The sequence below is a fragment of the Toxorhynchites rutilus genome, chromosome 2 (genome assembly GCF_029784135.1).
Source record: "Toxorhynchites rutilus septentrionalis strain SRP chromosome 2, ASM2978413v1, whole genome shotgun sequence".
NCBI classification, from domain to species: domain Eukaryota; kingdom Metazoa; phylum Arthropoda; class Insecta; order Diptera; family Culicidae; genus Toxorhynchites; species Toxorhynchites rutilus.
The window spans coordinates 146,484,012-146,499,538 of record NC_073745.1 but is presented as its reverse complement, the minus strand read 5'-3'; the positions used below and the strand labels follow the sequence as shown (position 1 = coordinate 146,499,538).

The 15,527-nt window shown below is 37.2% G+C and overlaps 1 protein-coding gene across 11 annotated transcripts in view; it reads right to left on the bottom strand.

Moving 5' to 3' along the window:
* The window catches only part of LOC129770756 (serine/threonine-protein kinase Genghis Khan), a 286,646-nt gene that overhangs the window by 11,302 nt on the left and 259,817 nt on the right, over window positions 1-15,527 (bottom strand). For 10 of the 11 annotated variants that reach the window (XM_055773799.1, XM_055773800.1, XM_055773796.1 and 7 more), the window contains 4 exons: window positions 8,536-8,645; window positions 8,155-8,472; window positions 7,702-8,097; window positions 7,532-7,627 (listed from right to left, as the gene is read on the bottom strand). In XM_055773799.1, coding sequence (XP_055629774.1) covers window positions 7,532-7,627; window positions 7,702-8,097; window positions 8,155-8,472; window positions 8,536-8,645 — 920 coding nt within the window. The remainder of the gene's footprint in view (window positions 1-7,531; window positions 7,628-7,701; window positions 8,098-8,154; window positions 8,473-8,535; window positions 8,646-15,527) is intronic. The other variant, XM_055773804.1, reaches the window with a different exon arrangement.

Here is a 15,527-nt window from a genome sequence, read left to right as displayed (position 1 = left end):
TGCTCTCGTCCATTAGAGAATTGTTGGAAAAAATGATCCTTCGAAGACTCGATCAATGGATCGAGACAAATAATTCGCTATCAAGTACACAATTTGGGTTTCATACGAGCAAAGGAACAAACGATTGTCTAGCATTGCTTTCTACAGATATTCAACTGGCCTTTGCGCACGAGAAGCAACTGGCTTCAGTACTCTTGGATATTAAGGGAGCTTTTGATTCGGTTTCCATAGAAATTCTGTCAGACAATCTGGACAGATGTGGACTTCCTGGAATTTTGAATAACTTCTTGCACAATTTGTTGTCAGAAAAGCGAATGAACTTTACGCTTGGACAACTGACAACTTCCAGAAATAGTTATATGGGTCTACCCCAAGGCTCATGCCTCAGCCCCCTTCTTTATATTTTTTATGTGAAAGATATTGACAGTTGTTTGGCAGAACAATGCACGCTAAGACAACTTGCAGATGATGGTGTGGTTTCCGTCAGAGGTCCCCATGCCGAAAACTTGCAAAGACCATTTCAAAATTCCCTAGATAACTTGTCTTCTTGGGCAAGGAACTTAGGGATCGAATTCTCGCCGCAGAAAACAGAACTGGTAGTGTTTACTCGAAAGCGGTTCCCAGTCCAATTGCAACTCAAGCTTTTGGGCAGAAGCATTACCCAATCATTGACCTTCAAGTACCTTGGTGTCTGGTTTGATTCAAAATGCACTTGGAATACCCACATTACGTATTTGAAGCAAAAATGTCAAAAGAGGGTCAACTTTCTCCGTTCGATTTGCGGCACGTGGTGGGGAGCTCATCCGGGAGATCTCATAACGCTTTATAAAACAACTATTCTATCTATTCTGGAGTATGGCTCTTTCTGCTAAAAGTCACCTTCTACTTCTACGACCAACTTTCATTCCCCGTATTTTAACCGAAAGTACCAAAAAGTCAATTGCATGAAAAGATACTTCACTGATGGGTCTCGCCTCAATGGATCCACTGGCTTCGGTGTTTTCAATGAAAATTCGAGCGCGTTCCGTAAACTGCAGGAACCATGTTCCGTTTATGTTGTTGAGCTGGCAGCAATCGACTTCGCATTGGGAATGATCTCCAACAAGCCTGCAGACCATTACTTCATTTTCTCGGATAGTCTCAGTTCGCTTGAGGCTCTCCAGTCGATGAAAACTAGTAGACACCCATCTTATTTCCTCACAAAAGTGAGGCAGCAGATGAGTGCACTGATCGAAAGATCTTATAAGTTAACCATTGTATGGGTCCCCTCTCATTGCTCAATTCCTGGCACTCTCGGACACTCTCGCAAAGGTGAGTGCCCAGGAAGGCGAATTGTTTGATAGACAGATTTCATTTTTTCCAATTTCTGCGTCAGAGTTCCCTCTTGAGTTGGCAAACCGATTGGGACACTGGAAGTCTTGGGCGGTGGTTATATTCAATTATTCCAAATGTTTCTTCGAGAGCGTGGTTCAAAGGTTTGGACGTAAGTCGTGACTTCATTCGTGTAATGAGTAGACTTATGTCCAACCACTACTCGCTAGATGTGCATCTCCACAGAATAAATCTTGTTCAAAGCAATGTCTGTCGGTGTGGAAACGGTTACGATGACATCGATAACGCAGTTTGGCATTGTACGGATAACTACGCAGCCAGAGAGTACCTTTTGAATGCCATTAGGGCCTAAGGAAGACAACCCTATGTTCCTGTTAGAGACGTGTTGGGAACTCGCGACATCTGCTATATGCAGTTGATCTATATGTTTGTGGTCTAGTATAAGAATTTAATGCTTTTGTGTTTTCTCTTTTTCGTTATTAGTTTGTTTGTCTTGTCCCCTCATCTCACCGTCGCCCACCCTCGACAGATAGTCGAACACCAGATGCTATCCCTGGTCATTATGCACAATGCTACAGTGCGTGCGGCAACTCTCGGTTGAGACAACGATACCTCATATCCATATCCCTAACCTGACCCGTCCCACAAAAATTGTTGCCCCTCTAACCTCGAGTAAACCACGAGTAATCGGTCAAAACCTACTAAACATAGATTTAAGTTGAAATTCTGTATAAACAAATCATGAATTAGTGGCTCCGCAAAGCTCATGCGATTAAGTCTTACAAATAAATGAATTGGAAAAAAGCAGTTTGTTGTTCGATACGATTAATCGCCCCAAATAATCGAATAATCGATTAATCGTCACACTGAGAGAAATAATAAGTTTGACTCATATTTCTCATTTGCTAGAAAGCTGGAATCAAAAAAGTGTTCATTCCGCTTATTATCTTTTACACTCTCCTAAAGTCGTAAACGAATCTCAATTCGCGTTAACGGCATTGAGCTTCGTTTCCGAATATAGGAGAGCGTCAAAGATAATGATTGATTTCCAGAATAAAATTACAACGGCCATACGTTTTTTCCCTCTGGGTTTGGATCGATTAATCGACGTAAATTATTCGTTCGCTTCGATTATTGATTGTTCAGTATTCGTTCGATTAATAATCGATTTCTGTAGGAAGTATTCGATTAATCGATTAATTGAACGATTATCGGGGATCACTATTCGCGACGAATAAGCGGACAGTAGGATAACACGGGGTGAGTTGGACATACGGGGTGATTTGGACCACCCCTTTATCTCAAAAAGTACAACTCGACATGGATTTTTTATATTGTCATCTTCTTTTATTGTTGATCCGTATGTACCTAACGTAAAAATACTTTGGTAAAATTCGACAGGTGGAAGGAAACGGTAGCATGAACACGGCAAGTACATTAATTGCCAAAAAATGTGAGTTTTCCGATCGTGGTTTTAAGGTGGTTTTTCCCGCTGATTAAACAAACTTTTCGTGTATTGTGCAGTAAAGTTCTTTTCGTCTACAGAAGAGGAACAATTTGATGCAGCGAAACTGTAAGTTTGATAACAATAAATGAAATTAATTGCATTTTAATTTTTGCATGTGCTGAATGCGCTGAATTACAAAAAGAGGATGGACTGACAACGTTGGAAGAAGGAGGAGCTTGGAAGAGCAACGCAGGCGATCAAGAGCAAATTTTCTTTGACCAAGCATCGAAGGGGTTTGAAAATGTTCGAACAACAGTGAAAAGATCCATACAGAATTCGAGACGATCTCAATCCAATTTTTCTCTTCTGGAATCTGGCCAAGACACCTGGTATCGATCCCAGAACATTGTTACTGATTGTAGCATTATCCCAAAATACTTTACATAAACATAAGTTTGTTCTTTTCGATGAAACACACAGTGGTCCAAAACACCCCACAGACGGTCCAAATCACCCCTCATCAAGTTTTAATGTCCAAAAATCATCTCTTTTATTTTATTATATATTTGATAGTTTGAAGCTTCTCATGATGATGGAACATTATAGAATGAGAGAAAACAAGTGTAGCTCAGATTTTAATGTGACATTTTTTATTTAGACCGTATTGGTTTGGAAATATTAGGCGATTTGCTTAGATGGTCCAAATTCCCCCCTTTTCCCCTACGGACACAAACTAACGACGGTAAAACTCACTTCCACGGCTTGCGTGGTGCCCCGTGAAATTTACACGTACAATTATATACAATGTTAGACAAAGTAAACGTAAACAACGATTATTCGCAGCGGGAGAAAAATCTGTCTACTCGCTTGCGATATAACAATAGCGATTGACTGAAAATCAGTCCCTAACACACTGCATTGCAAATCTTGCCCTTTCCAGAAATTTAATGTTCTTTGATCCAGTTTGTACTTACAAGAGCCAAAAATGTACAACCATGTTTCCATTCACAACAAGAACTTATTTCGGTTCTCATTTAAAATTACTTGCTAGATCTTTTCATTTGACTTGGCGAGAAATGAAGCGATTTCATCCATGCTGGTTGCAAGCGTATGGGAGTCATTGTGCGCCTTTTATCTTTATGTTCGATGAAGTCCTACTTTGAAAAGCACTTTGAACAATTTTTCAATAAGGATTCACTAACAATTCCTGGAAGAAAGATTTTTACAAGCTGTGTGAGAAATTATATCATGAAACACAACAATAAAACATGAAACGATGTCAGAATGAAAATTGTTGCGAAAGTAGGCCGGGATCCTATTTTCCGAATTTTAATTTTCAATCGAAGCAAGCATTTTGTTGATGCGACGATTTTGCTCACTGAGGATTATAGTTACATGAGAGAAGCAACTATAATCATCACCAGAAGCGAAAATGGAGCGAGGACAAGTTAAATCAAGAATTCCAACAGGATCAAGGATTCCCAGAAGCTCATGGGCCAGTCAGGAGACTGGAGTTATCCCGGAAAAACATCGTTCTTCAAACAAAGTAAGGAAAATCATTTTGAAATTGTGTGGTAGTACTAATAGTATCTTTTTTTCTAGGGTCTTGAGAATGCAAGCGAACAACAATCGGAAAAAAATCATAAAATATGGTTTTTGAACTACAATGACCCGAACGTTGAGAGGATTGAGGACGAAACTCCGCCGATGCTGGTACCTAGTGATATCCAGGTATGGTTTGGAAATTTAATTGATTCGAATGCAGAGTGGATCGAGGATATAACTCCGCCACAGCTCGTTCCCAGTGACACACATCTGGAGGATGACATCGATGATGTGTGTGACTGGGAACCAGAAGATATTTCAGAGATCAATTATGCAATTTTTAAGCGGATAAAAGCTGAGAGAGATCTCTGCAAAATGAAGGCGGAAAACGAGAAACTTCAGCAAGAGAATCAGCTATTGAAGGCAAAAAAAGGCGTAAGCCTAATAAATCGATTCTGCTTCCGGTTCCTACTGTTCATGGTGGGCGAAGTATCGGAATCGGTTTGGAACTCATTTTAAATTATTCGCATTAACTGAATGAGGTGGTGGATATTTATTGTGTTAAGTTGTTTTGTGTGTGCTATGTTTGATTTTCTCCTTGTTGCTAGTTGGATTAGTTTTGTTTTGTTCTGTTTTTGTTATACCATTCCATGTTGCAGATTTTTTCTAAGTTTTTTCATATGTTTAGTTGATTTTTTATACACTCAATTGTTTGTGTTCATGCTCGTGTTTTGTTTCTCTTTAGTATTCGGATCATTTTCATTGTTATGATATTTGTTTAGAATTGGGTTTCTTTATTTTTGTTGTCGAGTATAGAGTTATATTTTCATGTCCAGCATTTTATGTTATACTTTCAATTGCCTGTTAGGTTTTCATTATTCAATTGAGATCATTAATCACATAGAATTTATTTAGTTTTTTGTTGATGATTTCATTAATGTTATCTTTTCTTGCATGAAATGATTTGAGTTCCTGTTCAAGCAAATCGAAGCCTGCGAACCAACGAATCCTGAGAAGCGTAGGATCAAACAACACTAATGATATTTTATGTAAGTATTCATTTCATATATACCATTTACTATTTTTTAACAGAATTATTGCTTATAGATGGAATACCACACCGAGGGACGCATGTACTTGTGGACTTGGACAAACCCGGCTGTTAAATGAAATATTTTAAAATGTATTCTATGCTGCTTTAATACATAATGAATAAAATAAATTTTGCTGATTTCAAATAAAATGGTTTAAAATATACATGGACAGTGTTTTCTTCGAACATGGACAATAAAGCATAGTCGAGTTCCAATTATGAATTGACGAGAAGGTTTTTTTCTGAATTCGCTGAGAGTAGGAGTAAGACATATCGGGCCTGATTCTCGAATACACTTCACAGTGTAAACGAAATGAACGGCACGCCATTGAACTACATTTTACGAGTTAGTGAAGCGTAAAGGATAAGAATGGGTTCTCAAGCAGAATGAGCACTTTTCAAATAAAAATTATTAATGAAAATTAACTTCCCCGTATGAAATTAGTGTTCAATGTGAATGGAAAACTTTGTTTTCTTCACTTGGTAAAATAATCTCATACCAAATTTTCATCTGCAGTTATTTTTATATTATAATGATAGTTTTAGTGGGAAACTAATTTCGTATCCAGATGTCGACACCGTACCGTTGTCATCGCGGATATACGCGGATATTTCATTTCCACCGTGAAGTGTATCCGAGAATCAGGCCCAGCGTGTTTCCATTGTCGAGATGTTAGTCTCAAACATATCTTGCCGGAGGTTCGAGTTCGATTCCCGTTCTTCAAAGAAATTTCTTTTGCACTGTAGTCACGCGTATTTTGAAGCTTGCCACTCAGAATAAATTCAAGGCTTGATATGAGGCAAGTAGTACTTCCACGTTGATACGGTAAAAGTTACTCTGGAAAACATGCCATTCAATGTCATTTGACTTTTTCAAATTGCCTTGAGTGTAGAGGGTAAGGAATAGATAGTAGGAAGTGAGGATTAGAGAGTAGAGAGTAAGGAATAGAGAATGGGGAGCAAAGTAGCTAAGTTAAATTTTTGACAAAGAAACTGTTCGCAATACAATCTTAGCAGGTATCCATGGTACCTCAACAGAACCTGCTCATACAATCTCCGAGCACGAGTTTTGGGCTCTAGACTATGCATCATCGTTCTGTTGAGTTGCTTGCTTGCTCGGTAAGAAAAAAAGCCTGCTCGCTGATGGATTCTTCGAAATTTACTACGAGCGGCAACGCCATCAGGGTTTGCTTCGTTGCTTCTCAATGCTTTGGAATTCGGATGAAGATTGTAAGTTCCATTACGAATCTTTGTTTTAGCCTCTTTAGCTTACGCTCACGGAAACGTCTAAGCACATCACACAAGATAGTTTTTGTGATATTCAACTGTTTAACGATTGTTTTGGTTGGCAAACGACTGGACAAAGCGTACCATCAGTACTTCGTGTATCTGCAGGCATAAAGTATATCCCATTCGTGGTCCTTTAGCTTCTGTATGGAGGAGCGGCCATAGCACAAGGACGGATCTCCCTCTAAAAGCTTCGCTGTGAGGTCTTTTGTAGTTCTTAAACTGAATTATGCCCTCCCTTAACTTCACTCATTATAGGGGATGGAACGTTGTCGTTGCTTAATGCATCGGTGTAATCCTCTTCAACACCGTCTTGGTCTCCTGTCTGCTCGCTGTTTAGTTGTTCATTGTAGTGTGGTGTCCACTTTCCGATCACCTCGCCTTGGTTCTTCAAGATGCTTCATTCCTTATTCCTACATGTGCTGTGGCTTTCGTGTGATACTTTTATTTTCTTCTCGAGAATGATAAAGCAACTCTATCTCCTCACACTCTTTCTTTTCCACTCGACCTTTTTTCCCAAATGATGTGTTTACTTCCTTCTCCTTCTGGCTCAGAAGTGCTCGGTTTCGTCATCAAACCCTTCGGTGCGTTGTCCACATTGTTTAAACCCGATGACGGAAACTTTAGATTGATGTCCGCTTCAAGTTGTGAATTATAAGTTATTGTGTATATGGATCCCTGTTTATTTAGCCCATAATAGAGTGTACCATTCTAGTTCTACCAAATATATTACCCCAGTAACTCAAGGAAAAATTCAGCATTCATAAATAACATATTGAGATATAATAAATATAAATAATACATGATTTCCTGGATTTATTACTCACCCTAAAGATACAAGGAACGTCTTTTTTAGCTGCATGAATAACGTCACTTTCACGAACTCCAGACACCGCAAATTCAGGATCTCTCATATCTAATACCTGTGGTAGAAGAGCAAAACGCATGATACATCACTATTCATCTGAAAAAGGGGAAGCAAATCATCATCCCTTACCTGAGTAACATGAACACTTGGTAAAGCACTGCGATCTGCTGAGATGTCGTACAGAAATAGCTTAAAATCACAAACAACAACAAACTGTCGAACCCAGCCTCGCTTGACCGCCCCTAGCTTGGGTACCTTCACGTAGCCCTCGTACGCGGTACCGATACCTCTGGTCGGATCGATACCGAGTGGTCGTTTGGTTTGATCGGATGGCACAGGACACTGCGTGGGCACCTTCTGGCAACAGATCATGTGGCAGGCGAAACCACACAACTCACACACCACGCCCTGTCGGGTGAGGCCAACCATCAGTGAGGTGCAGTGGTTACACTTAGTGGGACTAGAGAACGTACGCACAAGGAACTGATGAACCTTCTGCTTTGGCATCATTACGCTATGCATACTCTGTAGGGAAGACACATTTTAATTACTAATGTTTGTCACATTTTTGGGATTAAATACGGATGTTACCAGCGAATGATCACTTAGATTACTTTTCGAACTAGACAATGAATGACCTCGAATATCTTCCACATCACCCTCCTCGCTCTCCATGGAGTAGTTAGAGTGATGCATTTGATGCACCTGCTGTTGGTTACTGTAGGTATGAGGTTGCTGCTGCTGGGGTAGGTGTGATTGTTGCTGTTGAGCTTGTTGTTGTTGCTGGAGCTGCTGGTGGAGTGAGGACAAGCTCTGGTTGTGATGGTTGATCGGGGTATTTGTGAGATTGTTTGACGATGAACTAGTGGAGGTTACGTGCTGACTGTTCTGCTGGGACGGCTGGCGAATAGAACGAAATGATTAAGAATCAAACCAGCTGAATTTTAATTAGAGGATAATTACCATGTTCACTGCTAATGTTGAGTTGGTGTGCGTTGTAGAGCTGGAACCACCACCCGACTCCTTCAAGAAGTGATCCAGATAGGACATCTGCGAGGATGGTCTTTCCAAAACTGGTATTCGCGGAATTCAAATGACGCGGGTCATCATCATTACCAGAATATTTCGATATCGGCGATCAAATTAGGTGTGTAATCAATAGTTATACAAGCAGTGTTAATCAACAACGTGGAATGAAGAAGGAATTCGTATTTCGGAGTTTTTGTTTCATCCAATTTGCCCGTTGTGGTGTTGTTTGGTTGATTAGCGACAGCAGCAGCAGCAGCAGCAACAGCAGCGACACACACACACACACACGTGAACGGAATTCGTGTTTGTTTTTTTTTCGATTGGAATGGTTTATTTGGCACATCATAACAGCAAGGGCGTAGCGCAGATTATATAGGCGTGTGTGTTTTTGGTTTGTGATTTTGGCATGACACGAAATAAACACAGAGAAAAAGAGAAAACGCATGGGTTAGTTCGATGTATGGATTTAGTTTGATAAAAGTTCTAGATTTCATTGAATTTAACGCAAGCAAGCGAAGGCATAGCTTGCACTATTTTCAAGCTGCAAATAACGCGTGATGTAGATATGACTAGCTGTTTGTTGATGTCAAAACGAGTATAGTGTGTTGATGGCGGATAACAACTGCAAGCGGCTTGAATCGAATGGATGATTATCCCATAAGGCTATAAGAGCTCAAATAGCGAATTGTCTAGTTTTCAATGATCGCGTAAATGCAACCTTTATACAATGCAGTACTAGTTTTTAAAGATGTGAAAATCGTTAAAAATTGTTTAAAAAATCGTAGACGGGTATTCATTTTACAATTTAAAATGAAGTGTACTGTTCTGTGTTGTACTTTCAGCATAAGCATAAGTACTGTATTTGAGGGTTGTTTATAATTTCATCAAAACTAACTATTTTTTTGTTACTAAATGCACTCTAAATACGTATGTTAAATTTGAATTTTTAATTTCTTCAATGTCATTGTTAAGATTCAAATAAAAGTTGGCTGAAAATGTTTGGAAGCTGTTAAACAAAGATTGTCACAAAGCATAGGGAATAAAAAACACTTCTATCAATGATTTGGTTATATTTTTCTTTTTCTCTGTCTAGAAAAGTTATAACAATTCAACTTGCTCTCAAATACAACCAGTTTCTCAATAGCGTCGAACCACTGCTATTTTTTTTCTAACTACAAAACATAACATCTAATAGTATTCAATCGTCATTTCTGCATTATCTCGAATATCACTTAACCTCATTCATCCTACTGGAATCATGATTCGTCTATCAACCTGCTGAGCTTTCTGTTTGCTAGGCACTTGACTTTCAAAGTATAGCTATTGCCTGTTCCTTATCGTATCCGTTTTCCAGTTAACAAAAATAGCGTCGGTATTATTTCGAAGATCCCTTTTAATCACTCATTTTCTATTCATTACAGAGAAAATAGCATTCAACTTCAAATTATTTTTCTTTTGGTTATTACCTTTTTTCGCCAAATAAGAAAATAAAAACCAACGTTTTACTACTTTTCGAATAACGATAAATGCAAGATACTTCAATTAAATATATACAAATGTGTGAATTGTATATGTATGTAAACCGATAAAAGTTCTTCGCAAAAAGTAGGCAAAAGATAAATTTTGATAAGTAGGCCATTGCCATCTTTTCGTGAAAATCTTCGAAATTTAATTTTGAGGATCAGTGTTCCATTTAAATGGCTGTCTCAAAAACTCGTTCTCTAAGCAATTTTGTCGAGCATTCTTTGTGTTTTCGTTTGACATTTTTGGAAATATTGGAAGCAAACCTAAAGACGATCTTACAGGCTTTTTGTGCATGGTTTTCTGATTTTCGGTCGAACCCTGTTCACATACATACGACGACTGCGATGACTATAATATTATTTTCGCTGAACTTTCTTCTTCTTCTGTCTGCGCTTTTTATAGCTACCCTTTCGTCGCGTTCGGTTCATTACTGCCATTGGTTGCGGCTCGTTGTTCGTTTCTTGGACTAGATTATCTAACGCCGATCCTCCACACAGGATCGGCCAGTTCGAGATGGCGTTCTTTGGTGATAGCATTGGAGGTGGCGTGTATGCTGAATGATGCTGGTTTTTGTGGCCTGGTGTGTACAGGTTTTTGAATAATTGTTTTTGACTTTTGAACATAACGGTACTAGATCGCTGGTTAACCATTCTCGACGGCGGAGTATCGGGTGGAGTAAATTCGCTGCCGATTATCTCCGGTGGCGATGGCGTTGGCGTTGGCGTTGGCGCATGAAGGGATTTTTCACTTGAGGTGATATTTGGCGTTTCAGGGCAAGCAATGATTGCTATTGCGTTCGTTTCAATGGTTGAGAAGCGATGACTGTGGCTAGTGCCTGCACTCATCGCTGCCGCGGTGCTGCTCAAAGTCGAGTCAGAGTCGGTTATTTTTCTGTTATTTCTACTACAACATTGTTTGAGTTTATGATTGTTACAAAGATCTGGAAGAAGAACAATCGTAGATTCGCTGTAGATATTACGTATCAAACACTGTTTAGGAATTAGAAAAGCTCCTTAAATTAGCGGAGTACACTAGCGATTAAGTGTTCAGAGGAGCAGGTACGGAAAGTGCGGGTAGTTTCCAAGTGTGTACGCAATGGATGATTTCTGTGATGTACAAGCGAGCGTTTTCCATTAATACAGATCTCTGAATGAATAATACAAATATATGTTCTACCATACATACATTGATCATAAGAAAATAGAGAATTTCTATGGGTGTAGGAAAATTGACCATTTAAGCAACATTATATACATGAAATTTAAAGAAATCTAGACAACTTTTAAATTCTTTTTAAATTCTTGAAAAAAAATTCTGACTGAAAAACTATAAAATTATAATGTAGAATGAATCAAAGAATGAAATGTAGGAAAATGTTTAATGTTTTTTTTCTTCTAAATATCAAACGTATACTTTTTTAATAATTACACTGAGAAAAAAAAACATATAAGTTAAAATTCATTTCTCTCAACAAATTGTTTTTAATTCTGAAAATAATTATATGGCAACCCTATACAATAACTAAAAATTCATTAACATATTTTTTTTATTTTCAAAAAATGCGTTTTTCAGATAAATGAATTTCAATTTTTATTATTGATTATTTTTTAATGAAAATTTATACAACTTTCTACATTTCATTTTCTAATCAAAATCTTGTAGATTTTATAGTTTTTGAGTTAGTTGTAAAAATTACAAAAAAAAATAACTCAAAAAATATTAGACCTACAATATTTTGATCAAAGAATGAAATATAGGAAATTATTTAATGATCTATGATTTTTTTAAATATTAAACAACTTTTCCTAAATAATTACAAATTTTAAAAATTAAAATTTATTTTTTCTCGGAAACGTTTTTTTTCAATTCCATAAAAATATATGAAAAGTTCATACAATAACCAAAAACTCATTAACACAAAAAAAAAAGAAAAACAAAATTTAAACTTTTAAGATATATTTTCGCAGTGTACTTTTTTAAAATATATCTGATTTTCTAAAATGAAAATTTATACTATTCCCTGTAGAAAAGTTAGTAGAAAAGCCAAAAATTACAAAACTTTCTGACTCAAAACATATGAGATCTCCAAAAGTATTAAAGAATGAAATGTAGGAATTTGTTTAATGTTAAAAAACAGCTTTTCAAATAATTACACTGAGAATAAAAATTATTTTGAAAATTAAAATTTATTTTCCTTAAAAACGTTTTTTTTATTATTATATGAACAGTCCATACAATAACCAAAAAGTCATTAATACACAATTTTATTCAAAACTAACTGACCCGACGAACTTCGTCCCGCCCAAAATTGATTTTTTGATTTGAATACTTTCAAACACCCACGTTTAATTACTAAGTGAACGTTAGTGAATCCAATCACTGACTCTTCATTGATTGATTACCCTTTGACCCTTTACAATTTCCTTTTACTATAAATTGTCTAGTACTTCTACAAAAACTCGTCCTTATAATATAAAATTATTTTCAGACACAATTCTCATTCAAGATTCTTCAAGCATTTGAAAATAACATGTTTCTCCGTTGCATGGAATGCATGTTTGATACAGAGAATACTACAAAATAAAGACAGCTCAAATCGGACCATTCCTTACTCGGGTTTAGGGCACACCAACACATTTGGCCTTCCATTTTTTTATATAGATAGAAGATATAGGAATGCGTTATTCCGTCTGAAAAACCTTTTTTTAGTGCCAACATCAAATGGACTAACAACGCTTAGCTAATTGTAGAACATATGGGAATTTAATTTTCCGAATTTTCCGATTTTTCTCTCCGCTATATTGATCTAAGGGAAGAGACGAATACAACGAAATATAGATAACTCAAATTGAACCATTCCTTTCTCGGGTATTGCGCTTACCAACACATTTGGCCTTCCATTTTTATCTATAGAAGATAATATAAGATATGGAAATGCGTTATTTCGCCTGAAAATCCATTTCCACTTACGAACAAAGATCAATTTCGACAGCGCAAACATCGAATGGACTAACAACGCTTATTACTAATTTTCAAACGCAAAAACTAATTTTCGAACACGTGGGAATTCAATATTCCGAATTTTCCGACCTTCCTTCAGAGTTTTCCGAAAAATTTTCCGGTTTTTCTCTCCACTATATTGATCTACGGGAAGAGACGAATACAACGAAATAAAGAAGGCTAAATTCGGACCATCCCTTCTTCGGGTTTTCCGCTTACCAACAGATTTTGCCTTACATTCTTATTAATATATATAGATAGATATAAGATAGGTAATGCGTTATTTCGCCTGAAATTCCATTTCCACTTACGAACAAAGATCAATTTCGATAGCGCAAATATCGAATGGATTAACATTATTATGATGTAATTTTCGAACATGTGGGAATTCAATTTTCCGAATTTTCCGACCTTCCTTCAGGATTTTCCGAAACTATTCCGATTTTTCTCTCCACTATATTGATCTACGGGAAGAGACGATTACAACAAAATACAGGAGGCTAAAATCGGATCATCCTTTCTTCGGGTTTTCCGCTTACCAACAGATTTTGCCTTACATTCTTATTAATATATATAGATAGATATAAGATAGGTAATGCGTTATTTCGCCTAAAATTCCATTTCCACTTACGAACAAAGATCAATTTCGATAGCGCAAACATCGAATGGACTAATAACGCTTATTATGATGTAATTTTCGAACATGTGGGAATTCAATTTTCCGACCTTCATTCAGGATTTTCCGAAAAAATTTCCGATTTTTCTCTCCACTATATTGATTTACGGGAAGAGACGATTACAACAAAATACAGGAGGCTAAAATCGGACCATCCCTTCTTCGGGTTTTCGCTTACCAACAGATTTTGCCTTACATTTTTATTTATATTGATTGAAAAAAACACGTTTTTAAAAAAATTAATTTTGATTTTGAAGATAATTTTTTGAGGGGATCTTTTTTACTTAAATTCTACAGTCAATTCTCCTTTACTCGATGTTCTGTATTTCGATATTTTCTCAAACTCGATGAATTTCAAGACACCTCTGGTTTTACAAGCATTCTTTTTCCATAACTCGATACCTCCCTAACTCGATGCCTCCCTTACTCGATGGATTTTGATTCATTTTTCCATGGATTTTCACCTCCCTAACTCGATTGATATTCACGTACACGTTTTTGTGTGTTATTAATTGTCATTGCCAATTGTCAATTGCTCTTGAAAGTGAAGATGAAGTGTTCGTGGCATCAAGGTATTTCTTTTCAAGTATGGAAAACCATGAAAAACCTTTCAAGCGAACGATTAAAACGCTATCCATTGCGCAACGTTTGAGCATCATCGAGCAGGTCGAAAAGTATGGACGAAAGGGGTCTGAAGCTGCAAAAGATTTCAGTATTGCACAAAGTACGGTATCAACACTATTCAAGCTAAAGAAAAACTGGAATCGAAAGAGAAAATTGAATCTAGACAAAAAGCATGTGGTTGGTCGGAATCGAAAAATTGGAGCAGTCAATGGATTTTTTGTCTTATCGAGCCAGAGAGAACAATTTACCTCTCCCAGGTTCTATTCTTCGGGAGAAGACTTGCGAATTTGTACAAAAACTGGGAATTCTCAACATTAACCCCTTCCCGTATTATTTAATATGTCACACATCAAGTTATTTCACTACACTGTTGAGCGTTCTAGCGCCCTATGTTAAGCAAGTACAACACGAGTGAGACTCGATGTTGTACGGGAAAGGGTTAAAGTACAACCAACATGGACGGAAGCGACAAACTATCGTTGCAGGTCCATGGAAAGAGTAAAAACCCACAATGTTTCAAAAAGAAGAAGTCATTACCAGAGATATACGAGAGCAACACCAAGGCCTGGATGGTCCTAAGGCTTTTTGAGAAATGGATGATGTAACCTGACGAAAAATTTTCCAAATAAAATAAAAAGGATTTAATTCTGGAATTATGTGTAATGGTAATGTATCAATGTATCAAAGGTGATCATGTTCGTTGATAACTGTACAATGCACCCAAAACCTCTCCGACCAAAGCTCAAATCGATGAGTTTACAATTTTTCCACAAATCTTTACTTCCGTAGCTCAGCAGCCGGAATTCGACATAATCAAGAACCTGAATCAGTCCGATTAATTAGTTAATTACTGGATACAGTTGAAATATTTTCACCCTCCAAGATCAATTAAATTTGAGACCATCTGAGACTATTTAAAATTGTTTCAGGAAAGTCGAATTTTCCCTCAATGATGATGCTGATATTCCGCTGGCATAATTAATGCCTTGTGAGCTTGCTGATGTCGACTGTACAGTACCGCTCGATTGCTCAATGTCATTTAACACATTACGAACCGCTCACGAGTTTTCTCGTGTTTCGCGTTCCGTCTGTTACGGATGGA